The sequence below is a fragment of the Rhizophagus irregularis genome, chromosome 19, assembly GCF_026210795.1.
Source record: "Rhizophagus irregularis chromosome 19, complete sequence".
Classification (NCBI taxonomy): Eukaryota; Fungi; Glomeromycota; class Glomeromycetes; order Glomerales; family Glomeraceae; genus Rhizophagus; species Rhizophagus irregularis.
The window spans coordinates 3,500,316-3,516,214 of NC_089447.1; the positions used below are offsets into that span (position 1 = coordinate 3,500,316).

General features: G+C 26.0%; 3 protein-coding genes across 3 annotated transcripts; 2 read left to right on the forward strand and 1 right to left on the reverse strand.

Moving 5' to 3' along the window:
• Nucleotides 1–443: 443 nt before the first annotated feature.
• OCT59_011310 (uncharacterized protein) lies at nucleotides 444–3,247 on the forward strand (the record flags this gene model as incomplete). Its single annotated transcript, XM_066136417.1, has 9 exons — nucleotides 444–1,468; nucleotides 1,568–1,716; nucleotides 1,787–1,989; nucleotides 2,059–2,108; nucleotides 2,178–2,300; nucleotides 2,373–2,702; nucleotides 2,857–2,902; nucleotides 2,975–3,117; nucleotides 3,198–3,247. The coding sequence occupies exons 1-9, from the start codon at nucleotides 1,462–1,464 to the stop codon at nucleotides 3,245–3,247; spliced, it is 1,101 nt and encodes a 366-aa protein (XP_066001040.1). The 5' UTR covers nucleotides 444–1,461.
• A 4,325-nt stretch (nucleotides 3,248–7,572) lies between these two features.
• Nucleotides 7,573–8,838, forward strand: OCT59_011311 (uncharacterized protein). Its single transcript, XM_025332315.2, has one exon. The coding sequence runs from the start codon at nucleotides 7,886–7,888 to the stop codon at nucleotides 8,615–8,617; it is 732 nt and encodes a 243-aa protein (XP_025173786.2). The 5' UTR covers nucleotides 7,573–7,885; the 3' UTR covers nucleotides 8,618–8,838.
• A 2,552-nt stretch (nucleotides 8,839–11,390) lies between these two features.
• OCT59_011312 (uncharacterized protein) lies at nucleotides 11,391–15,628 on the reverse strand (the record flags this gene model as incomplete). Its single annotated transcript, XM_066136418.1, has 7 exons — nucleotides 11,391–11,446; nucleotides 11,750–11,823; nucleotides 11,948–11,993; nucleotides 12,092–12,400; nucleotides 12,677–12,726; nucleotides 12,798–13,000; nucleotides 13,073–15,628. The coding sequence occupies 7 exons, from the start codon at nucleotides 15,626–15,628 to the stop codon at nucleotides 11,391–11,393; spliced, it is 3,294 nt and encodes a 1,097-aa protein (XP_066001041.1).
• Between the last annotated feature and the right edge of the window lie 271 nt (nucleotides 15,629–15,899).

Genomic DNA, 15,899 nt, shown 5'->3' on the forward strand with positions numbered 1-15,899 from the left:
TTTTGTTTTTTAATCAAGTTTTTGACATTTTTAATTAAAAAAAAAAATTTTTCACATTTTAATAAAAAATGATCAACATACTATTTCATGATCTGTCAAGTTAACATTCTTTTTGAGCAGCACAGTTAAACTCAGCGCAAAAAGTTTCCATAGTGAATGTTCACTTTCTCTGTACATGTACATGTACATGTTCATGTTCTTGCTCTTGTACTTGTACATGTACATGTACAGTACTGTACTAATATTTAAGATTAAACCGAGAGTTTTTTACGAAAAAGGCAATTTTTTTTGTATCCATGGCAACTATGCATGTGGATGATTTTCAAAAACGGAATAGAAAATTTTGGTGAAAATCTGACTGAAATGAAATGATCAACCAAAATTTTTGCTTTTTAAAGTAAAAAATCGCCTTAAAATCCTACTTGGGTGTTAATATTAACAAAAATTCTAAGATCCATGAACTCTCTCTCCTTTCTCTCACTTTTCTTAATGGAAATAATATTTCACTCATTTTAAAATACTCGTATTTAAAGAAGTTGCCCTAAATACCTGGTTAAAACACCAACTTGGTTTCCGCTACTTGTCTCTATTGGGTCCAGCGGCACTTGTTCATATGTTTTGAACGACTTTGGTTATAAGGTTGAAGATTCCAAGCTGGAAGGAAGAAATTTCCATTTCGCTCAGTGGTGAAAGTTCGCTTTCTTAATAATAAGGGGTTGTTCCTGGTGATAGTTTGGTGAAATTTCCCTCTTTACCTAGGTTTTTACTCCTTTGGGTTGGTTTTCCTAGGGTTATGAATTTTTCTTATTTTTTTGGTGAATTTTTCTCGTCTTTCTTTTTTGCCTTCTGCTTTTTGGAGTTTTTCTGGGGGGTAGGGGGGTATCCCAAAATTGATCGACATCAGGTGGTTTGTAGATCTTTTCTTTTGAGAGAGTTGGGTGTAATTTAAGGAGGGTGCAGATCTTGGTGATCAGTTTTTGGTCAGGTGAGGTCAAGGTGGCACATGTTTGGACTATCATGAGTTTTTACTGCGGTTTAGTTTAGATTGGAGGGATCGTTCGAAATGAGGTGGGTGTCCTTTCAGGGATTGCATGACACTAAAAAGTTCCCCTTTAGTTTACTCTTAGGTAGTTTGTTAACTCTGGTAATATAGTCACTTGGAGAATTTATTTTTATCGACCAGTGTGGGGGGATTTTTCCAACCAGGGGCTGGCGGTTCAGTTTGATAATCTGCGGGGTACAGGCTTCAACTTACCAAAACTTAGGTTTACCTAGGCGAGAGTATGGGAGGCAGTGGCGTTATCTGGGTTTTTGTGTCGTGGGGTCTAATTTTAGTATCTCACATTATACCTTCTTCCTGTTAATTGCCCACCGGTTTGAGTAGATTATTTTTGCGTGTAGTTTAGTTAATATTTTTGTCAATTTTGACTTATATGTAATTTTCTACTTATAATCGCGTCCATGTTAGGTTTCTAACTGGAACCCATTAAAAAAAATAAAAATATTAACAAAAATTCTAATCCGTTAAATATATATAAGAATGATTTTGCTTTAAAACTAAAAATAGAGTGGGTTCCATATTCTCGAATTACAAATTTAAAGGAAATAGCAGAAGGAGGATATGGTAAAATTTATAAAGCATCAATTAATGGAAATATTGTTGCAGTAAAAGAGTTTCTAAATTCTCAAGATCCTAGTAAATATTTTTTAAATGAGGTAATTATTTGATCCTATAATATTTTATGAAGTAAATATTTATTTATTTTTAATAATTTTTACAATTTAGATAAAATCACTTTATCAATGTTATGATAATAAATTTGAATATATTATTAAATGTCATGGTATTACAAAAAATCCTATGACAGATAAATTTATGTTTATCATGAAGTATGCAAATGGAGGTGATTTACATAATTATTTACAAAAGAATTTTACAAAGATTACATGGAAGAAAAAAATGCATATCTTATGGAGGATTTCGGATGGGTATTTATAATTTAATTTATTTATAACGTATATTTTATGATATCAAATCAATTTATTTGTTTTATTTAGGCTTCAAACTATCCATGAAAAAGATTTTATACATCGAGATTTTCATAGTGGTAATATATTAGTTGAAATAACTGAAATTGATTCATGTATAATTGACCAATATTTGATTGGAGATTTAGGATTATCACAACCTGCGAATAATACTTTATCAAACAATGAAATATATGGAGTTATACCATACGTTGCTCCAGAAATATTTAAAGGAGCTGCATTTTCAAAAGCATCTGATATTTACAGCATGGGTATGATTATGTGGGAATTGACAACTGGTTGTAAACCCTTTGCTAATATTGATGAGGATGATGTTCATTTAGTTTATAAAATTATTGATGGAATAAGACCTGAAATTACAGATGATACTCCTGAAGATTTTGTTAATTTAATTAAGAAGTGTTGGAATCCTGAACCTAGAAAAAGACCTTCAGCAAAAAGAATTTGCGAAAGTTTTAACCTTTGGGCAAATATGGAAAAAGATGTTGATCAATTTAATCAAGCTGAGGAAATACGATTAGAGCTAATTCAATCTAAGTTGCTTGGACCAGAATCTATTGGAAAATTTCATTCGAAAGCGACCTATACAAGCAGACCATTAAGTTCTTTTATTTCCACATCTACTAATACATCAATGAATTCATTTAAACAAGGTATGTATAATAATGTGTTTATTAAATATATTTTAGATTAATTGATGAGTATTAATATTGCCAGTTTAGTTAAATTATAAATTTGAAATATTAATTGAATTATCGGATAATAACTTAGATGATTATTTGTTAATTATTATTTAATTCATTTTAGGATATGTAACAAAAGAATACGAGATTGATATAAATGATATTCAAAGGTATGAATGAAAAATTACGAAAATTTATTTTATAATATTACTAACATTAATACATTATAATTATAATTGTAGGCCAAGTAGAGATTTTATAATTGAAAATTCAAACACCCAGCAAGTAATTTATACTAGCAAACCATTAAGCAAATTAATTTCAGAAATAAATCCTTCAAGAAAGCGGAATATTGAAGACGAAACTCAAGCTAATGGAGTTGTTAGTAAGTAAAATTTTTATTTATATATGAATGCAATAATTATATACATCGTAAATATAATATATTTTTATTTACAAAAACAGGAAAGCACGTTAAAATTAGTAACGAAATTAACACAGAATCTCAAGAGTAATAAATTCATTTAGAAAAATCAAATTTTATTTATTTATTTATTTACTAGCAGTGAATCATTGCTTCACACCGGGAATAATGTTTTTAATCAATATATGATAAATTATGTGTATAAAGTATATTATATACTAAATAAGCAGAGATATATCTATAGATTATTTTAGTGAAAAAATGAATAGAGACTATATGTTAAAATAGTAATTGTTTTTTTTTTTATTTTACAATTAAATTTATTCTATTTTATTAAATATTTAAAAATGATCTTTTTTTATCTTTCATATATTGACGCTTTTATTTTAGTCCTAAATTTGTAGTAGGAAAAGGCTATATATCATGCGATTACTTCTGCGTGACCGACGACCATAGCGTCGCCTCCAAAAAATGGTAGCCGGATTATTTTGCCGGTTCTTTAGTGTTAGGGTTAGGATTAGGGTTGGGATTAGGGTAAGGGGATTAGGATTAGGATTAGGGTAAGGGGATTAAGGGTTAAGAATTCGTCACATAATGTCACACCTAACGTTTCTTTAATTTTATAATTATTCTGAGGACTTAGAAAATTTTTTATACGTAAAGTACTAAATGTCACGTATTATTTATCACCTCTCAATAATATATGTAACCCGGCAAATTAGAACCGGCTACCATTTTTTGGAGGCGACGCTAGGGTGGTTTGCGTGACCTATATATCATATTAATTTACGCGAATTTTTTAATATTTATTTAAATTTTCAAATCTCTAATTCTTTTTTTGTTATATCTTTTTCAACTTTCTCCATATTTTCAATTTCCATTAAGATGGAATTTTCGAAATTTTCCATTAAATTCTTTTTAATAAAGATGTTTCTTAATGGCAACTTATGTTTTTGTGTAAAAAGATTTCATTTTTAACTTTTTTTTCATGTTTTTTTACCAATTACTATCTTTTAACTATACCTTTTCTCTCTAAAAAAAAATTAGTCAAGTGATCAACTATATGTAAAAAGATTTTGAACGAATTAAAAAAATATCATTTGAGAATGAGTAATTTGCTTAAATATAAAAAGAATAAAAGAATAATTATTTATTTAATAACTGAATCAAAAAAATTTTTTATCTTTTATAAAAAACGAAAAAAGGAAAAAATAACAGATATATTTATTTTAACTAAAAACCAAGCGAGCCAGAAAAACTGACCAAAATTTCATTAACCGGCATACAAATCTCACATAATTATGAACTCAATAGTATATTCAATTTATTTATATGGAAGAGTATCTAAATATCAAAGGTAATTTTTAATTATATAGATTTATTTATATTTACTGTATTTAAACTTAATTTTGTTAATAAATTTTTGAATTTATTTATCTTATTAATTATTCAAGTATCAACCAATACAATGACCAATATAAATTTTTCGTATCCACTGCATAAAGTCGAACATTGGTATCCCATTACAAATCTATGTACGTAGAGATATAGCGCAGGAGCAAAAATTACTATTTACTTCATATATTGTATTTCTCTAGGACCCAGAAATATATATATAGGGGTCAGGTGATGAAAAAAATTTTTTACTATGAGCTGTACGCATTTTTTCAGGGCCGGAATTATGATAATGCCAGTCGGTTACTATAATAGGAAATAAAATTCTGACTGGCATTATCAAAAATTATCTAAAAAAGGAAAGATTTTCATGATTTTTTTAGTTCAAAATACGCAAACTCAAACCTGACCCTTTTATATATATTTCTGGGTCCTATTTCTCTAATAATCTATATAACTAAAAAAATTTGTAGAGCAGTCTCCAATAAATAAATAACATGAAAACTCATGCCGTAATATGATTTGATTGGTTGCGATGGGCTAATCCAATTCGGATTTTTTTTTATTATTCCACTTTGAAATTTTCTTAGCTTTTTTTTTCAAAATTCAAACCAAAATTTATTTTTTTAATTTTTTAAACAGAAATTTTGTTTTAATTTTTCCTTTTTCGGCTTTTTTTTCAAACTGATTTTTTTTTTCAAATTTTCAGTGGGTTTTTTTTTTCAAACAGAATTTTTCTTTCAAATATTATCTAATATATTTAACTTTACCTTTTTCGGTTTTTTTCAAACTGAAACTTTTTTCCCTTTTTTTCGTTTTGAAAAAAAAAAAAATTTTCATTTCATCAAGTGATCGGATTGGCGTTGCAAGGCCACGGATAAGCGCTTTTTTTTTCTCCATTTCTTTATTTTTTTTTACTAATTTTTCCCCTTAATTTTTTTTTTCGTCCCTAGACCTTTTAGGTTCTGATTGGGATCGGCCCGTCTGTTTTTTTCTTATTTATTATTTTTACTAATTTTTTTCCCTTAATCATTTTTTTTTCGCTCATCTCTTAGGTTTGGATCGGGATCATTTTCTTATTTGAATAAATTATAATCTTTTAATTTGAATAAATATAAATACAATTAATTAATATATAATCATTATACATAATAATTATGTATTATTTGTGCACAATTTATTATAATTTATTGTATGGTTTTAAGTCCATTGATTCCGGTGCGAAGCAACGAGTGACTGCTAGTATAAGTTTATAAAAAAAGTCTAAAAAACGTAATAAAATCAAGTAATAATTTTCCCTAATTAAATAAATATTTAATGTATGAATGTAGGGAATTTTACGGAGTATTTTTTTTTTGAGACATAAATTCGGGGAAAAAATCCTATTAAATTGTAAATATTATAATATAAGTCTATTAAGAAATAGCTTAACTTTTGGAAGCAATAATTTAAAATTTATTAATTTATATATCGTCAATTAAATTTAATTACAAAATTGTCGATTTTTTTTTTCTGTTAGCAAATCTAACGTGTAAATGATCAATATTACACGGATTGTTATAGATTATGATTTTATACTCGCTATAATTCATGATTTGAAGAATAATATATTTATCAAGTTATATTTTTGATATTTCATATGAAATTAAATTTGATGTTGAAATTTATTTTAAAAATATATGTAAATATATATAATCTTTAAAATAGCGATTATTATTTTTAAGAAAATTAAATTTGAATATTAAGTTTTTATATATGAAAATAAAATTTAAATCGTATTTAACATGAATTAACTTTAAACACTATTCACGGGGAATCTCTTAAAAGAAAATTCAACAAGAAAATGCGATTTTTTCTTCTAATAATAATTTAATAATATTTATCAATTTCAATGTGATAGTAAAATTTTTATATATTTTTTTTTACATTTGATATTAAATGAGATTAATAAAATTTTTCAATTTGCTTATTTAAAATTAATAAATATTTACAATTACTATCGCTTGATATGGTTGTTGAAAATTTTTCAAAAAATGCAAATTAAATAATGATGTTTTAATTTAAAGGTCAATCAAGTCAAATTATTACTAAATAATTCTACTAAAATAAATTTTTATTATACTTTAACTATAAAAATAGTCATTTTGAATTTAATGCTAATATAAAGCTCGTTCACACAAAATCAGTTTATTGGCGGTTTTTTTGAAATTTTGTCTGATCATTTACAAATCAAACTTCAAACTTCGAATATACACCGAAAACAACAATAAAAATTCAAATATTTTTATAAAGAAATGCCTAATTAAATTATTGTTCTTTCATATAAGCTAAGATAAAGTTCAAAGCTTGATAATTAAGACTAAAGTAGAATAACGTGTAGATCATTCCTTTTTTGTATAATTCCAGGCAGCTTTATGTAATAATTCTGGCCCTGAGGAGACGTGTAGAACTAATAGTATATTAGTGCAATCTATTTACATATTTTATTTATTAAAAATATTAAAAATGCAAACTTTATTTGTTGAAAAAAAAAAATAAATAAACGTACAATTTAACAAGAAGACGTTGACAATATTTTTCGTTTAAATGAACGGATAATTATTTACCGATTCAATGTAATACGCTATGCACTTGGAATGTTCGAAAACACAAAATCTTCAAATTGTTGATCCTTTGATTCTATAGGATTACAACTTATTTATATTATGATTTTGTATGTTCCACTATCAAACAAACAATATTTTGGCTGAAATAGTGACATGGCTAAAAATAAACAAACAAACATCGTTCACACCAAAAAAATGAAAGGAGCTATTCTTATATTTACACAAAGTTGTAATCATGTATATAATTTTATGTAATAGTATAAACATGTGTTATAAATGGAAATTCCGAATTCTAGAAATTTATTGTTCATTTATTTGAAGAAATTTGTTTATATGTAAAATAAAAAATCATTACCTAAGAGTGTAATAAATTCTTTTTGGTTAAATAATCATAAATGGCACTACTTCAACCTCCAAGATCTTCATACACTCAAGCTAGTAGAAAAGTATGGTTCTCTTATGTGGAAGGTTCTAATAGATTTCAACATGAGTTGTTAGGCATTACTAACTCATATATAGCCGGGAACTTACACCTTCAATTTCCTAAAGGGGAACCCCTAAATGCCAAGCAAATTGAAGTTTCCATCACGGGTACAGAGTATGTTCATTGGACTGAAAAAGTAACCAGAACTCGTCAAGTATATGATTCTATTACCAATTCATATTATACTCAACTTTATGTGGAAAAAATAAATTATCTCCATGAACAACAAATTCTGAATAGATCAATGATATTATGGCAAAGCAGAAATTTGAAGAATAATGTAAGGTCAAAAAAAGAATTATATGAAAATATTGCAAATATGTATATTCCATTCCAAATTCCATTACCTAATGATATACCATCATCAATGAGTTTGGGTACTGGAACTATTTATTATAATGTGAACGCAAAAATTAAAAGGAAAAGCAATTTTTGGAAATTTCAAGGTTCAAAGAAAATGATTAAATGTAATTGTAATATTTCTCGTTATAGTCTAATGCCAATGACAGATCCTATAAAATGGGTAGAATGGAATGATCAGAAAGCTTGGAAACGTGGATTAGGTTATGATGTTTTCATGTATTATAGTACCTTTGGACCTGAAAATCCTATTATTGTTAAGTTTGCTCTTAAATTTTATAAGTATGATTTAATAATAAAAGAAGTATTTGTTGGTTTGAAAGAGTATCATGTTTTTAGAGCTTCTGAGAATGTAAAATTGATCAGTGAGTATATAGAAGAAAGAAGAGTATCTGGTGATCAATTTCCAAATATTTTGGATGCACATAATGAATGGTCATATAATTTTAAAATTGAAGTGCTGGATGATAAGGTTAATTGGTCTACTGATAGAGATAATATTTATGTATATCATAAAGTTAAAGTTAAGATTAGATTTGGATTATTTTCTGGAAAGAAAAATATTAATTTAGAAAGAAAGGTCAATATTGAGAATATTTATAAGAATCCTGAATAATTATAATATTTATATCTAAATTACGTCGTCTAAAGCCGGTATATCACGTGATTTTTCATGTTAACTATAACCACTCTAGCGTCGCCTAGAAAAAATGGTAGCCGGATAGGTTTTCCGGGTTATATGTGATTCGGAAACTGATTTCCGGTTAGCTTATTAATTTTTATTATAACAAAAAAACTTCTGAATAAATTAATACAGTAAATATTTAAAGTTTTTTCTGAAATTTTATTTTAATATTGCTATTATTTATTTTATTTATTCCCAATACATTGTATTTTTGTTAAAGTTTTTTCATGTTTTTGGCATTGTTCAACGGTTTTCTAGTGCTTTACTATCATTATTCATCTTTTCCAACAATCTGAAATTTTTGCAAACATTCTTTAACCATAGATGTCGATTTGGTTTGTTATATGATTCTTTTAACAGTTCTTTAGCCTAAAAAATTTCTTTGACATTATTAAAGATTAAAAATGCATCTGTATATGAAATTTATACGTAATATTAATATGCCTTGGTCGTGGATATAACATTTATGAGAATACTTAACTTTAATTAAGTCCAGTTTTGATAAGATTTCTATATTTATTGTTCCTTCACAATGGTACCATTCTAAATAGGTAGATGCGTCTCTTTGTTTATCTAATATAGGATGCTTTACTTGCCGTTTTCCAAGCTCAATTCGACAATTGCAATAATATAATATATGAAGAGAGTATTTTTTTTATTTTTATTCCGATAAACCATGAATAGCCATCACGGCATCACCTTCCGAAATAAGTGTTATTACAGAAAAGATGATAATTCAATATCAAGATCAAGATTTAACTCCACATTTTCACCTTCATAATGTTCGTTAGTATCATTTAGAGAAATTAAATAATTAATTATTGTGTTCAGATTGTTCAGTATTTTTTTTAAACGAGCAATTTTAAGTTTATCTCGGCAGTGCAAACATTTTTTTAAAGTAACACCTTTATCATTTAGAAAATTTTCATAGCTTTGACGAATATGACATCTTTTACAAGTTCTATTTTCCTGGTTTGACATTAGTAAAATAAGAAAGAAAAGAAAAGGGTTTATAGTGACGTGTTTGGCGAGATATTGATGAAAAGGTAAAAAGGTAAAAAATTATCAATTTGTAATTAATGTAACCGGAAATCAGTTCCCGAATCACGTGTAGCCAGCGAACCTATCCGGCTACCATTTTTTCTAGGTGACGCTAGGTAAGTTTGTTAACTATGTGTCAAATAGAGGCGTGACAAATAAATTTATAAAATTCGTCCCCAGAATAAATAGTAAAAATGGAAAACAGGGATGTGATGAATGGGTGATGAATTTTTTAAAATTATGTGATCTAACACGGCTTTAGACGTTCCCTTATTATGGTATATACGGTCGGTATTATTATACAAATTTTAAATCAGTCATTCTTTGTAACTTCTATATAATAATAAAGCATCTTATGTTATTATGTCATTGAAATTAATGTTTTTTACTTTTTTTAAACTCTTAATTTTTTAATATTAATGCAAATTGAAAAAAACTTTATTTATAAAAATCCACTATCATTAAAAAAAATAATTTGAATATTATCTCATTTATTAACTTGTCGTTCATAATATCTTGTTCATTATATTTTGTTTATTTTCATTGGACATTTAGTAAAAGAAGGTTTGTTATCAGTACCATGAAAAAAATAGAATAAAAGAAAACTATCAGCTAAAAAAACTTATGATAAAATAATTTCATAGAGGTACTAATTAATAACTGTTGTACAATTTATAAGTTATACAGTTGGGAAATGTGAAATGTGATAATGATTTACTCATGAACTTATCTGTGCGATATCAAACAAAATGCTGTAGAGACGAAAAAACCATGGCTGTGGCTGTGCGGACTTGCAAGGAAGTGACTTTAGATCCATTTTTTCATTCAATAATTTCGAGGAATTTATTAGCATTATGGAGCAAGAAACATGAGCAGTTAATATAGGCAGGTCATCATTTCGCTTTGTAAATGAAACTAAAACAATCAGGAAGATTTAAACAGTGTATTTATTAACAAACAAAATTTTACATCACAGATATATTTTTCAAATGAGAAGAGACACCCTAAGTGTGATGACCACAATATGACATAATAATCAACTATCACGAAAATTAATATTGCTTTCTTTAAGAACTATGCCATATTTCGCTGGTAAATCGTTGCTCCCTTGTTAAATATTTACATTAAATATTTCCCCCTTAAAAATTTATTTGTATATGACCTTAATTTATTGATTTGCGCGGTCTTAATATAATTTAATTATTTGGTAACTTACATTTTAAAAATAATTAAAAAGCAATATAAAATCTGAACTAATAATTACATTAAGATATTAAAGGTAAAGTTTATCTTTTTTATGTTAATTTTACCAATACGAATTTCATATTCAGTGGGAAATTTACAGTCATAAAGTCTGCGAAAATTGATGAGAAACAAAAAGTAGTAGACATAACTAAATTTGTCAATTATTTTAGAAACGAGGCACAGAAGCGATATTTTCAGTTAGTTTAGATTTTGTCATAGTATAATAGCATTTTCTTTAACTCAATTCTCAATTGCTATGAAAATTATATTGGTCATTTTTCTGATGATATTTGAATAATGAATGAGTAAATAAATTATTAGTTTTCAATAAAAATTTATTATTAATCATTTAATTAAATACAAAAAAAAAAAAATGAATACAAAAAAAAAATGAATAAATAAATAAAATTTGATTACACTAAATGAACTTTTTGAGACTATGTGTTATTTCCGTTCTAATTTTAACGTGCTCTCCTGTTTTTGTAAATAAAAAATATATTATATTACAAAATATGTAATTATTACACCAGGACCCGAAATATATATGAAAAGGTCAAGTTCAAGTTTGCGTACAGCCAAAAAAAAAACCGTGAAAAATTTTCCTTTTATAGATAGTGCCTGGTGAAAAGCTATTACCTTTTTTGGCCGAACTTATCATAATTCCGGCACTGAAAAAAATGAGTACAACTAATAGCAAAATTTTTTTGGCTACCTATGGCCTTTATATATATTTCGAGGTCCTATTACACGCATTTATAAAATAAAAATTTTACTTACTATTAACTTCATTAGCTTGAGTTTCGCCTTCAATATACCGTTTTCCTGAAATATTTATTTCCGAAATTAATTTGCTCAATGGTTTTGCTAGTATAAATTACTTACTGAATGTTTGAATTTTTGATAATAAAATCTCTACTTAGACTACAATATTACTAATAATATTATAAAAAATGTTTTATATATTTTCATACATACCTTTGAATGTCATTTATATCAAGCTCATATTCTTTTGTTACATATTCTAAAAAGATGAGTTTAATAATAATTAATAATTGGTTTCATATTTATAATTTAAGATGATAAATAATAATAATCGACTAATTTTAGAATATTACATACTTTGTTCCAATGAATTCATTGAATTAGTAGATGAAAATTCGGAAATAAAAGAACTTAATGATCTACTCGAATAAATTGCTTTTGAATGGTTTTCACTAAATTCTGGACCAATTGACTTAGATTTTAATAATTCTAATCGTATTTCCTCAGCTTGATTAAATTGATCAGGATTTTTTCCTTTATTTGCCCAAAGGTCAAATCTTTCACAAATTTGTTTTGCCGATGGCCTTTTATTGGGTTTATCATCCCAACATTTTTTCATTAAATTAGCGAAATCTTCGGGAGTATCATCTGTAATTTTAGGCCTTTCTCCATCAATAATTTTATAAATTAAATCAGTATCATGTACAATGTTAGCAAAAGGCTTACAACCAGTTGTTAATTCCCACATAATCATACCCATACTGTAAATATCAGACGCTTTTGAAAATGCAACTCCTTTAAATATTTCTGGAGCAATGTATGGTATAACTCCATATATTTCATTGCTTGTATTATTTGCATGTTGTGATAATCCTAAATCTCCAATCAAATATTGGTCAATTATACATGAATCAATTTCAGTTATTTCAACTAATATATTACCACTATGAAAATCTCGATGTATAAAATCTTTTTCATGAATAGTTTGAAGCCTAAAATAAAAACAAATAAATTGATTTGATATCATAAAATATACGTAATAAATAAATTTAATTATAAATACCCATCCGAAATCCTCCATAAGATATGCATTTTTTTCTTCCATGTAATCTTTGTAAAATTCTCTTGTAAATAATTATGCAAATCACCTCCATTTGCATACTTCATGATAAACATAAATTTATTTGTCGTAGGATTTTTTGTAATACCATGACATTTAATAATATATTCAAATTTATTATCATAACATTGATAAAGTGATTTGATCTAAATTGTAAAAATTATTAAATAATAAATAAATATTAATTTATAAAAAAATTTATAGGATCAATTAATTACCTCATTTAAAAAATATTTACTAGGATCTTGAGAATTTAGAAACTCTTTAACCGCGACAATATTTCCATTTATTGACGCTTTATAAATTTTACCATATCCTCCTTCTGCTATTTCCTTTAAATTTGTAATTCGAGAATATGAAATCCACTCTATTTTTAATTTTGAAGCAAAATTATACTTATATATATTTAATGGATTAGAATTTTTGTTAATATTATTAACAAAATCATCAACTTGATTAGCTATGTTGAATTTTGTAAAATTAAGAAATTCGTCTATATTATAATTTCCACTGACGTCACTGACATTAATGGTACCAATAGAAGCAATTCTTTCAATTCTTTTGCATCTTTTACATTGAGATTGATTAATATATCCAAAAATAATATTTGTTGTTAAACAAAACCTACATCCAGTATAAACTATAGGACAATTTAAACAATTTTTTTGACAATTATATTTAAATTCTAGAGGCTGGTGACAAATTACGCATTGATTATAAGAATCCCACCATGGTAAATAAAGAATTGGAATGTGATTTTTGACCAAAGTTGATCCTATAAATTCAAAAGAAATCGAATAACAATTGAAGCATAATTTAAATGCCTCTTGTACATTTTGTTCATAAATTGATTTTTTGCATAATCTGCAGTTTTCTTCATAAAAATAATTCATATTACTAAAATCAAACTGCTGATTTGTAACTATTTGTTTGAAATATAAAATTTCCGAGCAATTTTCGCACCACTCTTGATTGCAAAAATCCAAATTTTTTGGTTCATGTTTATCACAATTAGTATTAGTTGTTCTTATACATATATCCAAATTATCAATTGCACATTTAATATTCAAATTACTAGTAGCATAATTAATGTGCCAATATAAGCAATTCTTGCAATACTTTTGTTTGAATAGGGTTTCAGAATAGACTTTTTTACAATAATAGCATAGAACTTCGTCATTGTTAAAAGGAATAAACATAATTGGCATAGTTAAATAATCTCCATTGTTTCCTAATTTTGCAATTGTTTTAGAATATATCTTGAAATTAAAGTACTTCTTAACCTTCTTCATAAAAATATATATTTCCAATAAATTAGAATGGTTGTCTATATTATTCACATAATTAGTAATTTGATTATAGTAACAAGCGTTGAGTTTTAAAAAGTATTCTTCAATATTTTTCATATCAAGTGGATCAATATCAATCCATGACAATCTTTTACATTTCATACATTGAGATTTTTTTGTAATTCCAAAAATAATATTTGTTGTTAAACAATATCTACACCCAGTGTAAATTATAAAGCAATTTGAGCACCATTTTTGATAATTAGTTTTTAATTTTAGTTTTAAATTACACATTATGCACTCATCATAAGCATCCCACCATTGTAAATGAAGAATTAAAATATGATTTTTGGCCAAAGTTGATTCTATAAATTCAAAAGAAATCGAATAACAATTGGAACATAATTTAGACTCAAAAATGTTATCTTGTACATTTTGTTTGTACATTAATTTTTTGCATAATCTACAGGTTTCTTCATAAAAATGATACGAATTACTAAAATAAAAATGCCGTTTTGTAACTATTTGTTTGAAATGTAAAATTTCCGAGCAATTTTCGCACCACCCTCGAATACAAAAATCCAAATTTTTTGGTTCATGTTCATCACAATTAGTATTAGTTGTTTTTATACATACATCCAAGTTACCAATTGATGTCTTAATACTATCTGTATTACTGGTTGCATATTTAATATACCATTGTAAGCAATACTTGCAATATTTTTGTTTGAATAATAGTGTTTCAGAATAGACTTTTTTGCAACAATAACATTTATATTCATCACTTCTAAAAGGGATGAACATAATTGGTATAGTTAAATGTAAAGAATTTTTATTATTTCCTGCTAAATTTGCAATGTGTGAACATAAAACACTTAAAGGAAAATAATTAAGCTTCTTTATAAAACTATATATTTTCAACAAATTGGAATTTTCGTTAATATTATTTACATAATTAGCAATTTGATTAAAGCTATGAGTATTAAGTTTTAGAAAATATTCTTTAATATTTTCCACATCAGGCGACATATTGATATCAATCATTGTCAATCTTTTACATTTCATACATTGAGATATTTCTGTAATTCCAAAAATAATATTTGTTGTTAAACAATATCTACACCCGGTGTAAATTATAAAGCATTTTGAGCACCATTTTTGACAATTTGATTTAAATTCTAATTTTGATTTACAAACTATACATTGATTATGGGTATCCCACCATGGTAAATGAAGAACTGGAAAAGTAGAAGCAAATTCTGTCCATGTGAAAGAGATTAAATAACAAACTGGGCAAATAATATTATATTGCTTATCACAACATAATTCACAGTTTCTTAAATATGTATTACTACTAGTATCAATACAAAATAAAGAATTTGAGATCATTTGTTTAAAATAAAAATTCTCAATCATTCTTTTTTGTATATGAAAACGTTTTCCATTTACATCATAAATATCTAAGTATGCATTAAAATTAGTCATTTTCTTTATATACTTAGATAAACAATTTTCGCAGTATTGTTGTGAAAAACTTGCAAACGAGTATAAATTTCCACAATTACATCTAATCTCGTCTATGTTAAAGGGGAGAAACAAAATTTGAATAGGACTAGATATTAATCTTGGTGTCGGATTAAAAGAATTTTTACTATTCATAATTTCCACGATGCAATATATTTTAAGGAAAATTTCAAAAAAAAGTAAAAATAAAATAAAAATTATTAATATAATTTTCTCAATGGAATTCTATGGA

What these genes read in the sequence shown, in the direction of transcription:
- OCT59_011311 (XM_025332315.2), top strand. Translation starts at nt 7,886, where the DNA reads ATGATATTATGGCAAAGCAGAAATTTGAAGAATAATGTAAGGTCAAAA.